Below are 16,617 nucleotides of genomic sequence, written 5' to 3' on the forward strand. Positions count from 1 at the left end.
GGGGAACTAGGTCACTGAGAGAATGCCACTGGGAGTGGAAGGGGCTCTGTTTTGCCCGTGCACTCTTCCACAGTTCACTTTTTCTGCTTTCTGTCTGCTGTGACACAAACAGCTTTATTTTACTTCTTGTCTGCAGCGATGTGATGTGATATGATTGGCATTGCCCTTGGGTTGCCATGTTATACCTGGTGTTCCTTGTAATTGGTCCAGAAACAACAGAGTTGCCCTTGATGGAATATATATATATATATATATATATATATATATATATATAGAGAGAGAGAGAGAGAGAGAGAGAGAGAGGATATGTACACATTTTTAAAAAAGAAATGCAGCTTTTCTGCTGATAATCAATCACTGTTTTCTTTTACTTCATTGAACCTAGTAATATTAGCTGCTCCTAAGCCATTGCCTGGTACTTCTAACATGTTAAGACTCTTGAGTTTTGCTTCTTTTGGTTAGTTTTTTTCCTTTGAGAATATGTCTGAAGCATTTTTGGGTTGTGTCTTAGAAACTGTTTTCAGGGCTGGAGAGATGGCTCAGAGGTTAAGAGCACTGACTGCTCTTCCAGAAGTCCTGAGTTCAGTTCCCAGCAACCACTTGGTGGTGGCTCACAACCACCTATAATGAGATCTGGTGCCCTCTTCTGGCGTGCAAGCATACATGGAGGCAGAATGTTGTATACATAATACATAAATAAATCTTAGAAAAAATTGTTTTCAGGGTCTTTGGGTTTTGTTCTAATCCCCTAGAAAGTGCTAATGCTTTTGTTTAGTGGGGAGATTAAGTTGCTTAGACATGGACTCTGTCATACTTATTTAGGTAACAAGTTAAATCTTATTCAGCTCTTCCAGCAGGAATTGCCTGGAACTCTCCTACTTTCTGTGTTTCTCCCGAAGTCACTTGTACTCTGCCTTCATGTTGTGCACACTCAAGTAGGGCTTAGCCAGAAATTGCAGGGACTGGTACACAGTGTAGTGTTCTCTTTATCTGAAAACGTTCTCACTTTCCAGTTGCCTTTTGACACCATCTCCTTAGTTCCTCAGGAAACTTGAGGAGGTGGAGCCTCACTGGGGGAAGTGGGAAACTTGAGGAGGTGGAGCCTCACTGGGGGAAGTGGGCCACTAGGATTGGGCCTCGTGCTTGATAGCTTTGGCCCGTTTCTTGTCCCTTCTTTGTTTCTCTTCCTCTCAGATGTTGGGTGATGAGACCCCTCTACAAGCTGTTCTTGTTGCTATGCCTTCCCCACAACAATGGGCTGTGTCCCCTCAAACTATGAGCCAGGTAAATCTTGTCTCCTCTAAGTTGTTTTTTTCAGGTATTTGATTACAGCAAAAAACAACTAATATGCTGTGATAAAGCTGAGTATATAAATAAGCACACTAAGAGTGTACTGATAGCTAATAAATCTGGAACAATTTACCATAAATTTGATCTTTCTCATACTCTTGTTTTAGTGCACACCCTTTCTTCTTGTGATGACACATTATGATATAACGTCCCTATGATGAAATGGAGGTGAGTGACAGACATCGTGGTATAGCAGTGGGCCACTATGTGGGGGTTTCTTGAACACATGGACTGAAGTAGTAATATTACATCAGTCTGTCTGAAAATGGAGATGGCTACTAAGTGACTATCCAGTGATTTGATTCTTATCTTGCTTTCATAGAAAGAAGGGAACACGAGATTCCATCAGCTAGTCAGGATGACACACCCTTTAAAATGTATCCTTCCTGGAATTTTCCAGGTACTATCTTCAGTATGGCTGAGTGCAGTTGACTCAAAACTATGGAGGTATGAGATCCCAGATTTGGGGTAGCTATTGTAGATAATTAAAAGGTTTATGCATGCTTGAAGTTTTTAAGGACTGTGTGTCTTGAGAGAAGTACACATCCTATCCTTATGCTTTCCCATTCATAGCTCATCCTATTACCATCTCAAGACATTTCCTCATTTAGATTTGAATAATCTAATGAGCAGCCTTTGACAAGCTGGTGGGTAACACACCTATAGATATAGTGATTTTTGAATGAATGATAATCAGTGTCTATAACTGGAAAATGTTGTCAATTCATGTATGATTGTATTATGTATATACAAGGACATTTATATATTTGCACAAGGGCGCATGCTCATGTGCATCGAGGCCTCTCATGCCTCAGGTGCTTGGTTCTCTGCCACTGTGATACACAATGGCCAAAAGCATCCTGTGGAGGAAAGAGCTTGTTTGGCTAACACACCATCACAATCCATCATTGAGGGAAGTCAGGAACTATAGAGGAAAGCTGTTTACTGGCTTGCTTTCTCATATAGTCTAGAACCTTCTGCCTGGGGATGGTGCTACCATAGTGGGCTGTGCCTGCTAATAGCAACCATTAATCAAGAAAATGCCATACCCACAGGCCAGTCTGATGGGGGATAATTCCTTGAGGTTCTTTTTTTCCCAGGTGACTCTAGTTTGTATCAAGTTGACAGAAACTGACCAGCACACCACCCCTCTTGTTTTGTGAGACCTATTCGATCACTTTTACTTTAACTCCTCAATTTGGCTACGCTGGCTAGCCAGAGAGAACCAGGAATATACCTATCTCTGTCCTCTGGGCAGTGAGATTACAAGCAGGGCACTAAGCTCAGTTTTCTTCCTTCATGTAGGTTCTTAAGGGATGGAGTTCAGGTCTTCATGGCTGCACAGCACTTTCCTGAGCCATCTTCCCAAGCCCTGATGCTAAGTTATTCTTATAAAAAAACGAGACAACTGAGATGCAGGAAGCCTTAGGTTCATTTTTCTTAGGTATGTGATCTAACAACCAATGTGTAAGATAAGGAATGCAGCAATTTAACTTTCACCTGAAATTAAAGTATTCTTTGCTTTTTTACTCTTCATCATTCAGGCCAGAAGTAAAGCTGAAGTGCAGTGGGAAAAGAAACAATAATAGCAACAGATCTATTTACTAAAAGCTTCCCGTGCAACTGACTGCTAAGAAAAACAACCTGTTCTGTGTTTTCAGAGATGAGAAACAAACACTCAGATCAAGCTTTAGCGACTGCATAGGATAGCAATGCAGGTTTTTCTGGTTGCAATCTCGAGCCATTTAATAGTGTTCCATAATAATGACTAGAGAGGGCCATGCACAAGTTATTACCCAGGAAGACAGGTTTATAGCAGTCAACACAACACTAAAATGAAATGGGTCTTCCTTTCAAGGGTTCATCCTTCTTCAACATACAGAGTTAGGAAGACACAAGTTAAAGTATCAAGTGTCCATGAGTCAGGATTCAGAAAGGTTGAATTATCTCATGAATTGTACAGATATTTATGCTTGTCAAAGTGTCTCATTTGACTACTTATCCCATTGGCCTATCAGAGGTACAATTAAGATTGCTTGAAAAATTAGAGATAAAAATAATTGCTTGCCATCTGCTCTTGCATGGAAAATGGAAGAGAAAGGCTCTTTTGAGGCTAATTGATGAACCAGTTTGCCTCCATTTGGGGCTTGAAAGCCATTTTACATTAAAGGCAAACTAGATTCATTCCTGTTTATGACTAAATCTGTTTCTCAAGGACTGGGCCATGCCCCACCTGTAACCTTAACTACAACTGGTTCTGCATTGCCTGTTCCAGAAAACAGCAACCATACTTTTGTTTCAAAAGGGTTGTTATGACAACTTGTTAAGACTACCTTGCAATTATGCCTTTGTTTCAGGAGGACCAACATATATATATATATATATATATATATATATATATATATATATATATATATATATATATATTCTGCTTCTGTAACCCCACCTATTTGCCTGCCAAATCCATTTGGAAACCCCCTATCCCTGAGCTAAAAAAAACTTTATCCTCCCCACCTCCAAGGCTGATTTTTTTGAACCCCATCTTTAGGGAGAGACAATTCCCTATACAAACACAGTTTGTACACAAATACATTTGCTTTAATTAATTGCTTAATTTGGCCATGATGACTTGGGGCAGTGGTCTTTCTCCTTGAATTTGTGGGATTAACATAATCAACCACATATCCATTCATTCATTTGTAACTTTTCTAGTTTACATAGAACACAATTGAGATAGGCTGATCTTGTGGGGAATGTATTACAAATTGTTAGGGTTTTGGATCTGAAATATCTCCCACAGGCTGGCTATGTGCTCTAAAGGCTATGTTGTCAGCTGACAGTGTCACTGGGAGGTACTGGGAACTTTAGGAGGAGAGGAGTAGTTGGAGTCCCCTTTAAAGGTGGACTGGAACCTTGCCACTTTCTCTCCCTCTGTTCCTCCTTATCTCCTTTCTGGTCACCTGGAGATGAGCAGATTTTTCTACCATATGTTCCCAGCTAGGATGTTCTCTTTTATCACAGGCTTAAAAAAAAAAAAAAAAAAAGAATGGAGACTAGTAACCATAAACTGGAATCTTTGAAACCATCAGCCCAAATAAATCTTTCATCAGGCATACTGTCACAGTAATAGAAAGCTAGCACACAAATTATTTCCTTGGTTCTATAAATTAAGATTTTCTTTAAAAAAAAAATCAAGTAATTGTATTAAAATAAATGTAATTTGTGTCAGCACAATTGTATTTATTCTAGCAAGGAGTTTTTAAAAGATTCTTTTATTTACAGAAACATTTTTTGCATTTCCATATGTATGAGGTGACTAAGGCACAGTCACAATTAGAAACATTTCTCTAATACTATCTATCCTTCTTGTGTTCTGAGTAACAGAAAGTCACATTCCCTTTTTACCCAGTTCCTGTCCCCTTATCACATTCCATCTCCACAGTCCCTTCCTGCTTTGCAAGGGAATCTGAAGGAGCACGGGATATGGAGAGGTAAGTTTGTCCTCTATTTTAAACCACTGCATCCAGCAGTGTTTGTGTCTAACGCTGCTTGTGAATTTACCAGTTTCTCCCCCATTCTCTCTTCAATCCCCTTCCTATGCTTTATGGGTTGCTTATCAGCTACAGACACACTGCCAAGCCACACTGACCCATACTCTTTTTTTTTTTTTTTTTTTTTCCGAGACAGGGTTTCTCTGTGTAGCTTTGTGCCTTTCCTGGGACTCACTTGGTAGCCCAGGCTGGCCTCGAACTCACAGAGATCCACCTGGCTCTGCCTCCCGAGTGCTGGGAATGAAGGCATGCGCCACCACCGCCCGGCTCTGACCCATACTCTTGTCACAGGAGACCTGAAAACTCCAGCTCCATTCTCACTCTCCTTTGTATGATGACGGTCAGAGGTGGAATAGAAAGTGGTTTTCAGAGTTTTCCCTCCCATCCCCCACTGGAGCTGTTAGTACCTTCTCCTACCAACCAGTTGGTACTGGTCTGCGATCCTTTAGCTTTCTCTCATAACAGTTACCATTTATTAAATGTTAGATTGTTTATATACGTGCACGCATTGGCTACTGTTTGAGTGCGTCTTCAGCAAGCATTGTTTTAGGCATTTTATAATGACTAACTCCCATATTCTGTGAGGCTAGTACACTTACAGAGAAGGAAGCCCATGTAAATGCAAGATAACTGGAGGCAGCTGAATCTGAGTCCGCCTAGCTTCACTGCTTGCCTTTACACAACGGATTCTCACCTCAAGCATGCTGTACCTTTTGCTGTCCCTTGATCTCCCCAGGTTTCTTGTCTTCCCCTTTCCCCTCCCCGCTCATCCCACAGGCTGCCCACGCTCCACCGCTCCCAAGCCCTCACTTCCTTGTGTCTTCCGATAGAAGGGTGTTCCCTTCCTTCTGGAAATTTCCCTCTTAGCTCAAAGTCTCCACCCTGCTCGTCGGCTCCCTCTCCCCACGCCCGCCTCTCGCTGGGCGGCCAGGGCGCAGGCGCAGGAAGGACCCAGCTTTGCGGGGCCAGGGGTCCCGGCTCCCAGCAGGCCCCGCGCGCGGTGCAGGCTGGGGGAACATGGCCGCTTCCGGTCTCGCACTCGGGCTGGTGCGGGGCTGACAGCGGCTGCGGCCCCGTGCGCTCCTCCGTCCGCATCTCTCGCCGGCGGCCGCAGAGGCTGCAGCGGCCTCCTGTTCTCGCGCCATGGAGAAGAGCTCGAGCTGCGAGAGTCTCGGTGCGCAGCCCCCGGCGGCACGGCCGCCCAGTGAGGACTCACTGTCCAGGTGAGGCCGGAGCGTGTTGGGACGGAGGCCGGGATCGTGCGGGTGGAGAGGCCGGGGCGTGCCGGAGGAGAGGCGAGGGCTGCGGCAGAGGTGGACAGGGCAGAGCTGGGCGGGGATGGAGAGGCCTGGGCCTGGAGAGGCTGGGGCCTTGAAGACAGGAGAAGCCACGGGCAGCCGGTTCGGGGATGGAGAGTCCGGCAGAGCCATGCTTCCTCCGCTGGGCCCTCGGCGTGAGAGGTGAAAATGCAGTTTCTTTATGGCCTCTGCCCTTCTTATTCCTGCTCACTTACCGCTCGTGGAGGCTGCTCCAGCTGTGTTTAAGGACACAGCGTTTTTACTTTAACTGGAGTTGTGTTGTCAAGGACATGACACTTCTTTTCACTCTTCTGCCCTCCTTGTCACAGAGTTTGGGGGCCAGCACATCAACAGACAAGTGGCCTTTGGGGACACTCCGAGACAAGCATGCTTAGTTTTAACATGGGGCGGGGACGAAGCCTCACAAAGCCAGTTTCGTAGCTTAAACATCAGTGACATTTACCAACATAGTGTACATTATATGTGGTGTCTGTTTGGGACACTCTTTAATTAACTGTAGAGAATAGCTTCATTATAGAAACTTGTTAGCTTAATTTTAATGTAGGCAAACAGTCACAGGTGATTCTAATGTATAGGCAGGACAGACTATGTTATTTCTACTAGTGTATTTTATTTCAAGTTTGTCTACAAAGTACGAAGTACTACAAGCAAAGTGAGTGCTTGACTATGGAAGCTCAGCTGTTTTCTGTGCTGTCACTCTAAAGTTGTTCTTTATTTTTTGTTTTTATTCAGAGTGCAAATAAATTATCTTATGAATTTGTTTTCATATACTCTACAAAATAATCTTTAATACTACTTAGTATATCACAGTTTCTCTCACTCAGTAGATTGATAAATTGAGTACTATTTAATTTTTTTAAATGTGTATGTGCTTGCATACATATTTATGTATACTACATGCACACTGGAGTTCAGGAGGTCAGAAGGGAGTATCAGATTCCCTTAAACTGGAGGGACAGGCAAATGTGTCCCTCATGTGAGTGCTGGGAACTGAACCCTGGTCTTCCGCAAGAGTAGCAAGTGCTCTCAACTGCTGAGCCATCTCATCAGCTCTGACTTAAATTTCTATTGAGCTTAGCTACAAGGAAAATTATGCAAAAATTATTACTTTGTATTTGTTGGAAAATAGAAACTATCTCCTCAACTTAGCAAAAAGCTTCAAATTTATTACTGAAGTTGATAAAACACTCATTTCTGATGGTCTCAAATGCTTCAATTATGAATAGTTTGAATAGTTAATTGATAGTACATTTTTGTCCTTTCTGGGAAGAATATAAATATGACAGTGAACCCTATAATTCATTTCAGGGTCCATTTTTTTTTTTTAAGGACGTACTCTGTTGAAATTGGTTGGAAGGCTTTGGGAAGCCTGTACTTCCTACTAAAAGTGTGTTGTCTTGATGGAGTGTGTGAGTCGTCTTAGAGTTGTGCTGGTTTAACTTTGCCTTCTGGTCAACATAGATCCGATACTTTGACTTTAAAAGACCATTTTCCCCCTTATTCAGATAGTTCCTAACAACTGTAGTAAGCAGCGCCTGTGGTGGATCTTGCTTTGCCCTCTTTAGGCAGCTCTTGCCTACTCTGCATACATGTAGCTCCCCTCCCTAGGGTGTGGGGACAAACTTTATCATACTGGTCATCCAGCTGTTTCTATAATTTTGTTTTTCTTGGTCTTGCTCTGATTCTTGGTGTAAGTAGGACTCTACGGAATATAAAATATAAATAAATCCCTACTGTAGGCCAGTTGTGAAGGCTCAGAAAGACCTGACCTTCAGCAGTGTATTGTCCTAGTTTACCGCCTACATCTGGTTTCCATCTTCCAGGCTGTGTACTGTGGATTGCACTGTCTGAGTAGGTGTCTTTGATGCCTGCTTTTTCCGTGTGTAGTCAGATGGTAAGACATGATGTCTAGCAGGTGCTCTGAACATTGAAACAAAGGAATGTTGATGCTTGTTCAGCACTGGTCTTGTTTGTTGTCCTCACTCAGAGGATTAAAAGGACTCTCCTGTTGTGACTGAACAGTTGAAACCTCAGGTTTAGCCTAAGCTTACTTGGGCGTGAAGCGCTCAGCACCCTGTGTGGTCGTCTTTGACAGCATTCTCTTTTCTAGGCTCGGTCCTTTCTCATGTCCTCCTCACCTTGTCATCTTTTAATCTTGATTACTTTGACTCCCTAGTCTAATTTTCCATGTCAGCCGTTTTGGTGTGTCTTTTCCCTTATCATATATTCTTATGCTGTAGTTATTCTGGGTAATACTTGCTTGTCTCTTGTTATTTTGATTTTATCAGTTGCTTTCTAGTTGATAATTTAGCATGCATGTTCCATGTCCCATATTTATGCTTGACTTTCATTAACAAGAGAACGTACACATGCTGAAGGCCATTCACAACTGATTTTTTTTTTTTCTTAGAAAGGCTCACTGTGTAGCCCAGTCTGGCCTTGAACTAAAAAATCTTCTGCCTTAGTCTCATGAATGTTGTGATTACAGATGTGCACTCTCTCTCCTACACTTCAATTTAATTGCATGTCTTTCTTAAAATTATCATCATTTGAAAATAGTGAATCCTGGGTTACTGTTTCTGTGAATTTTAATTATAGTCTTAAGTGGTAAAGAGTTTCCAGGATGCCTAAAGCATATTTTGTTGCAAAATCTCATCTGTAGTTTTAACTTCGAGGTCACTTGAAAGTGATATGTTGGTAGGAAATAATGCTTCCAGGAAGTGATGTGTTGGTAGGAAATAATGCTTCCAGGTTTTTCCAGTAGTGATGGGTTTATATACAATCACATTCTTACTTATTTGCATTGTACTCATGGTGTGTTTTCTGAGGCAGCTGGCCAGGACTAGTGTTAGAAGTTACAGCTTCAGGACAAAGTGACTATTTGGTTCAGTGGCCCCCTTGGCTTTGTTATTACTGGCACTGATTATAGTGGTAATCTAAAAGTTATTTTGCAATTCATTATTTCTAGACCCTAAAAGAACTTTAATCTCTGTGTAAGGCCCAGTATTATTATGAACTTACCAATACATATTATGAAGATTTTAAAAAGCCTGATTACTATTCAGAAGTATGAAAGTCATTCCTGAGGCTGAGATTGGATCCTGTATACTGTTTTGTTGTTGTTTATTAAATCTCATCTTTAAAGGAAATTTTCTGAGTATTTATTTTCAGTTGTGAATAACACAAGTTAAAACTGTAGACTCTAGGACTTTTCCTAAAAATAGGGATCCTAATGTAATGCATTACAATAAAATAATTTATAAAATTATTATAATGGAGAAGTTATGTGACACCATAAACAGGCCAAACCAGTGCAACCTGAATTGTACCCAAGGGAAGGAAGTAACTTTGGAGGGCACATAGGGCCAGAAGGCAGGAAGTTTATTTTGGAAAGCTGCCAAATTATGCTATTGTATTAAAAACCACCACAGCCTAAGATTGCATGTGATTTAGGATTTTGAGTAGTGGAAATTCTCCAGATTCTACTGTGGAATATTTTCCATTTTTAGGGAAAGTACTTGCTATCCTTGTGCTATGTAATTAGGTTAAATAAATGGCCGAATCTCCTAAAGAGATGCTAATCAAGGACCTGTAATGATTTTATAAGACTGATTCCTACAGGAAGTTAGGTTAAAAATGGGGCTCTAAAAAGTGATGATGTCAGAAGGTCCTGGATACTCAGAGTACAAGAAACTGTGGAAGATGCCCTCCTAATGGAAACAGTCATTTCAGTGCCCCTGACCTGTAGCTCTGTTAACACACAGACAACTGTGTGGTCATCACTGGAGACACTCAATGAACAAGCTACACAGCTTTTCCTTGTGGGTGCGCACGACCCATGGTAGGAACCACTTTCTTTCACAGACTATTGCTGCTGTGAATAACCTTGAGCTCTTTGAGTACTTTTTAGTCCAGATTGAATTACAACAGATACTAGGTTTTCAATATAAAAAAAAAAGAACTTTAAAAATATGCATTATTGTATAACACTCCTCCTCCCATGAAATCTAAAAACTGGTATGTTAGAACTTCCTTTTTTTTTTTTTTTTTTTTTAAGGTTAGGTTTTGTGTGTGTGCAGCTGTGTTTGTCTGTCTTTGTGTGCATGTGAGTGCACAACTGTTTTTGTCTGTGCCTATGGATGATGGAGGTTGATTTTGGATGTCTTCCTCTTGTCCTCCATCTTATTTTTGAGACAGGGTTCCCTACTGAACCAGGAGCAGACTGTTTTGCCTCGAGTGGCCAGCCAGTGAGTCCTTCTACACTCACCATTCACCTTTCTCCACTTCCACGTCCAGCACTAGAGTTACAGAAGCATACTTACACCTGGCTTTTTTTTGTGGGTACTGGGGATTTGAACTCAGGTCTTCATGCCTGCACAGCATACACCTTACCTACTGAATTGTTGCCTAGGTCCCAGGTTTTGTGTTTTTTATTGATATTTATGCTTTGAAATGCTAATGATGGAGTCCAAGGCTTCATGCATGTTAAGCAAGTACTGTACCATTGAGTTACACCTAAAGTTGGGTTTAGATTTAGCAGAGTACAACAGAAAACCTGGACTAATGGTGATTTAATACAACAAATTTTCTTTTCTCCAGTAAAAGTCCACAGAGTTAATGCAGTTGTGATGTAGTGGATCTGAGTGCCAAGGATACAGATTCTTCATGTTACTGTATGAGCCAAGATGGTAGTTAGAGCCTGGCATTGCATTTTCAGGTGGAGGACAGTTCCTCTCTTTAAAAGATATGCTTTGGGGATCACAAGTTGCTTTTAAGCCACTGTCTAGTTGGCTCTTTCATGGTCCTATGGCCATGGCTAGCTGTAAGGCAGTCTAGGATATTAGGTTCTCTAGTCTTTGCTCTAAGGCCTTGTGCTAAGGCAAAACTTGGAGGTTTTGACTTAAGGAATAGAAGAGAGTGAGTAGAAGAGAATTCACAGGCACTGGATTCTCCCTGAGACAAATGAACCATTTAAAAGCAAGAAACATGTTCCTTCCATGCTCATGGAAGCTGAAGATGCCTCTGATTGCAAGGCAGTGGTCACAACAGAAGATGGCACCAAAGCCATTGACAAAACATCTTAACCTAACAATCTAGATCTCTGAATTCTAAGGGTGTTGGTTGATTCATTAGTCTGCTCCAGCAGAAGTGTTTGGAAAAAGTTAATTGCTGTTATTTTAAATACCAGTGACAGTGCCCAGTGAGGGCTCGAAACCCCCTTACAGTTTTCATACAACTCACAGACTATGAGGGATGTGGTGACCATGAGGGAAATAAGCAGAGCTGTGCTCAATAACAGCACGAGGTCCTCAGGAAACTAGTCCCCAGGGCTCTGCCTCTCCGAGACATATCCACTGTGGTTATGCTGACCAATGAGCCATTTTCCATGAGTTCAGAACTGCTTGCTGTTCCTCCTGCATGGCCTCTGACTGTTCCTCCTGCATGGCCTCTGACTGTTGTAGAATATTATTTTCAGGTGTTACTTTTGTTTGTGTTGCGTTTGTTTAACTCTGTGAAGCCATGTTACTTTGCCTGTCTAAAACTCCTGATGGGCTAATAAAGCACTGAACAGCCAATGGTGAGGCAGGAGAAAGGATAGGTGGGACTGGCAGGCAGAGAGGATATATAGAAGAAAATAGGAGCACTCTGGGAGTAAAAGTAGAAGTAGCCAGAGGAGGACCCAGGGGCCAGCCACCCAGCTACACAGCCAGACACAGAGTAAGAAGGAAAGAAAAGGTATACAAGAATAGAGAAAGATAAAAGCCCCTGAGGCCAAAGGTCAACAGTCTAATTTAAGAAAAGCTGGCCAAAAAAAAAAAAAAAAAAAAAAAAAAAAAAAAGCCAAGCTAAGGCTGGACATTTATAATTAGGAGTAAGCCTTCGTGTAAGCTGAGTGGTGAGCCACCCAAAAGAGTAAAAACCTCCAGTGACACTCAGCACTGCAGAATTCCTGTTCCTGATAGCAGCAAATGAGTGGTTGTTCAAGCAGTTATACGTCTCACCTCGAGTTTGTGCTTCTGTAAAAAGGACAATAATTGATGGGCCAATGACTATGAGCCGTAATTTTCTTTCTTTCTTTCTTTCTTTCTTTCTTTCTTTCTTTCTTTCTTTCTTTCTTTCTTTTTTCCTTCCTTCCTTCCTTCCTTCCTTCCTTCCTTCCTTCCTTCCTTTCTTTCTTTTTTGTTTGTTTTTTGAGACAGAGTTTCTCTGTAGTTTTGGAGCCTGTCCTGGATCTTGCTCTGTAGACCAGGCTGGCCTCGAACTCAGAGATCGCCTGGCTCTGTCTGCCTCCTGAGTGCTGGGATTAAAGGTGTGTGCCACTGCCGCCTGGCAAGCTGTAATTTTCTTGACCAAGTAAAGATGCCTGTCTGTAAAAGGTCAAAAATAAAGTTAATAAACCTTATTTTACCAATATTGAAAAACATTCATTGTATCAAAGGGGTAACAAAAATAGAAACATCCAGGGTAAGTTTTGCTTTTCTTGTGATAGTTGTTAGAGTAACAAATTAATAGAGTTAATAAACAATATAATATAAACAATAGCCCTGAATGTTTGTTGTGGGCTTACTATGTGCTGACTGTGACACTAAGTTACTAATGTGCTTTTTTCACATGTCTGTATAAGATAGACAGTATTAAATTTTTCATTTTACAGAAAGAAAACTGAAGATTAGAGCGTATTGACCTTGGAGACCAAGTCTGTTTGACTTCAGGGTCTGTGTGACACAGAAATGATAGTGCCTGAAGACTAGTTGCCTGGGGTTCAGACAGCTTTGCAGTTAGAGGACAGTTCCTGCACAGATTGACACTGGTTGGAGAGGTGCTTTCTTGCCATGTGGCCATGTGGAGAAGTATAAAGGCACGTTAGTGAATTGAGAATTTTCTTTAGCTTTGAACATTTCTTTTTCATAGAGAAAGCAAGATGTGTGGTGATTGTATAGTTTTCATTTGCAAGGACAGTTTTATTTTTGAAGATCACATGAACTATGCAAGTGAAGCCTTTTCCCCTCCTTCCCTGCCCCTCAGACTTTGCACAGTCGTTTAGAGTACTTAACTCTAGGGTCATTCAGTGTCTGAACCCCTAAGTTCCTTTGTGTTTGTTTACAGTTAATGTGTTAAGAGCCATTGACATTTGAAGATCATCAGAAGTGAAGATAAAAGATCTCAAAAATTATAATGTAAGTGAATGGGAAACTACAAAAATGGACAGAAAGTAATATTGCCAATACTATCTTTGGATCCAGTATTATCCCAAATGAAATTTGTGCATATGAGTAATCAGTGACTTCAAACTTTAATCTCACTTCCATGTTCCAGTCCAGAACATCCTGTGATTTCTTCTACCTGGGGAAAGCAGTCATTAAGTTTTAGTCGCCCAGTAATTTTCCATTAGCGTTTGGAGCATGGGGGTGCTTCTGTGTACTTCCTCCTTTTCCTTCCTTAGGACTTTGAAGTTTGATAAGAGATGATGACTAGGGTACAAATTATATTTATGTGGAGACCTTGTTTCTGGCAGCAGATACAAACATGGTTTATGTCTTAGTCATGAAGAGGACAGTTAGATGCAAGCCTTCTCCCTCCCTTTCCCACTGCTCCTTTCATCTCTTTGTTTCTCTCTGATCTGTTGAGTATTCACTATATCTTTTCATTCTATGCTAGATGCTGCATTTTTTTTTTCCTCCTGAGACAGAGTCTGGGCTCAGTGTGGCCGTGACTTCTGATCCTCTAGCTTCTACCTCCCGAGTGCCAGTACTACGGGAGAGCATCATTGCACTTGATTTATGGGATTCTTTGGATCAAACTCTGGGCTTTTTAAATGCCAGGCAAGCTCTCTACCAGTTAGTTTCTGAATTCTTGATAGCTTGGTGCTGTGACAGCTGTATATGTACTGTTAGGTCCATCAGGACCACTCAGTGCTTTTCAGATGCTCTGGAGACCTGCACATTCTAGTTCAGGTGGCGCTTGTGAACATTTAGTGTGCAGTTTCTAGCCTGTTCTGAATTAGAGGGAACAGGTCCAAGAGTCTGTACTGAAGTTTGAGAACCATCAGTTCAGATGCTTTTTGGAGTCTCAGTCAGCTCCAAGAGTTTGCAGATGAGGGGAGGACATTGGGAAGTTTATTTATCCAAAAATACAGTTAATTTTGGGAGGCTGGGAAAGGTTAGTGTTTTTTCTTCAAAGTCTTCATGGGTCATGTAGTATTTTTTTATTTGGCTAGACAGCCTCACTGTGCTTCATGTTTATAAGCCCCTCCTCCATCTCACATGTTAGCATCATAACCAGTTCACCATTGTACCTGGAAAAACCTAGAAGCCACAGTTACATCATTTTCCTGAAGATCACACACTGTTTCTCAGTCTTCAGCCAGATGTATGGCTGATTGATTTTGAAATCATTGAGTAATAGTTTTGGTGGAGAAAGAGCACTTTTTTGTATGTCAGACATTCATATTCCTGTCTGGATTGAGTGTTGTATACTTGTGAAGATCTGACGTCATTTTTTTAGCATCTGTAAGTGGGAGGTGTGGGCTAGCTTTGCTGTGAGCAGCTCTGTTCATTGTTTTTCTCCCCATGGCTCTGTGAAGCACAGTGTTAGGAGTTACTGAGTTTATTGTGTATGGAACCACAGATCTTACCACTGAAATTAACTTGTATTTGTAATATCTTGTAACAGTGTATTTATAATACATTGATATTTATTAAAAACTCTTAAGGAATGTTTTGAACCATACATTTTAAATTAATTTTATTATTTTACATATTTTATATTGTGTCTTATAGTTCCTGAATTATACCTTGTATTCATAACTGAAGTTAGCCCAGTTTTTTTTTTTAAAAAATACCCTGTAATGTTGGAAGTATGAAAAAGTTAGATTATAAAATGTTACTACTCAATTTCTGAGTATTTTGAGGTATGTCTTAGTTAAAGGATGCTTTTCAGGTGTTAATAATTTACTTTTGTGGTGTGGGGGACCAAGTTGAGGCTTGCACAGGCTCAAAGTGCTTCTTATAAGTAGTTGTTCATCTCTTCACACTTACTATCCTTGGCTTCACAGATACCCATTCCATTATCATTGGTTTTGTAACCATAGGTTCAAATTTGCAAATAAATCATCTCCAAAAAGGGACTTAGTCTGGGAATGTAGCTCATTGGTAGAGCAGTGCTTGGTATTCACAGGTTCAGTCCCCAGCATCATGAAGGAAAAAGAAAGAAACAGAGGACTTTATGTAGTGTTAATTCCCTTCTAAAGGAATTTACTTAAGAAATTTCATATATGCTGAAAGATACTTCAGAATGACACTACATTTCTAGGATGACCTGGGAAATGTTTGGAAAACTAGAATATCACAGCTATAATGTAACTGTTACCTACAGAGTTGCCTTATTATTTAATTGTAAATGTTTGCCATTGATTTAGTTTAAAATCAGAATGAAAAATTATACATTGATCACTTGACAGGTTTCTTATTTCTTGTGCTCAGATTTTATTAAATATTTAAGCATATGTTGTTAAAGTAATCTTTACACAAGTAACCTAAATTTTTCTTTCAATATGTAAGAGTCTGTGGTGGTTGATGTCGTCTGCTTGACTGTCTCTAGAACCACCTGGGAGATGGGCACCTGACATGCCTGTGGGGGTTATCTTGATTATGTTATTCCATGTGGGAAGGCCCATCTTCATAGAGGTTGGACCACTCTGTGGGCAAGGGAGCCTTGACTACACAAACGCAGGAAGTGAGCTGCGCTCTAGTGCTTTCATCTCTGCCTCTTGACTCTGGATGTGAGTAACCAGCTGTCTCTCGGCGCTCCTGTTGCTGTGACTTTGCCGCCATGATGGACTTCACCCTTGACCTTTGCCCTGGAATAAACTCCTTCTTCCTGAAGTTGTTTGTCGGGTGTTTTTTTCACAGCAATGGAAAAGAAACTGGAGCAGAGTCTTGGTGATTGGTTCAGGCTATCACCTTCAATATAGAAAATACTCAAGTCAAAAGACTTCTTTCTGCAGATATTCATGAACGAAAACAATTAGCAAATAAATGAATATTCACTCATCTATTCATTGTAATCACAGTAGCTAATGAGCATGCAATCAGATGTCAGTTTTATAGTTGCAAAGCTATTTTGCTTATGTGGTCTGTGATTTCTCAAGAGAGCCCTGATTTGATATAGATAACAGACTCAGGATTATCCAGTGTCCCTTTAATAAAAGATGGAACTGGAATTTGGATTTTCACATAAGTGCTCTACTGTTTTTACTCCCAATATAAATTATAGAGCAGAAGTGGTAAAAGTTGTTGGGGTGTACATTTTGCTGATTAAAGGAGATTTCTTTTTTTTGGAAAGTTGATGACAGGCTCAATCTGTCACATTAAGTCTTAACTACAATTTTATCTAGA

General features: G+C 40.9%; 1 protein-coding gene across 5 annotated transcripts in view; it reads left to right on the forward strand.

The window, feature by feature from the left end:
- The first annotated feature begins 5,896 nt into the window (after window positions 1–5,896).
- Mtmr2 (myotubularin related protein 2) overlaps window positions 5,897–16,617 on the forward strand; it is a 63,675-nt gene continuing 52,954 nt past the window's right edge. For 2 of the 5 annotated variants that reach the window (XM_059267307.1, XM_059267310.1), the window contains exon 1: window positions 5,898–6,124. In XM_059267307.1, the coding sequence (XP_059123290.1) occupies window positions 6,045–6,124 (80 nt within the window). In that variant the 5' untranslated portion in view covers window positions 5,898–6,044. Of the gene's footprint in view, window positions 6,125–6,342; window positions 6,362–13,327; window positions 13,399–16,617 lie in introns of those variants that run through there. The other 3 variants (XM_059267311.1, XM_059267312.1, XM_059267309.1) reach the window with 3 other exon arrangements.

This window comes from Peromyscus eremicus, chromosome 7, assembly GCF_949786415.1.
Source record: "Peromyscus eremicus chromosome 7, PerEre_H2_v1, whole genome shotgun sequence".
Lineage (NCBI taxonomy): Eukaryota > Metazoa > Chordata > Mammalia > Rodentia > Cricetidae > Peromyscus > Peromyscus eremicus.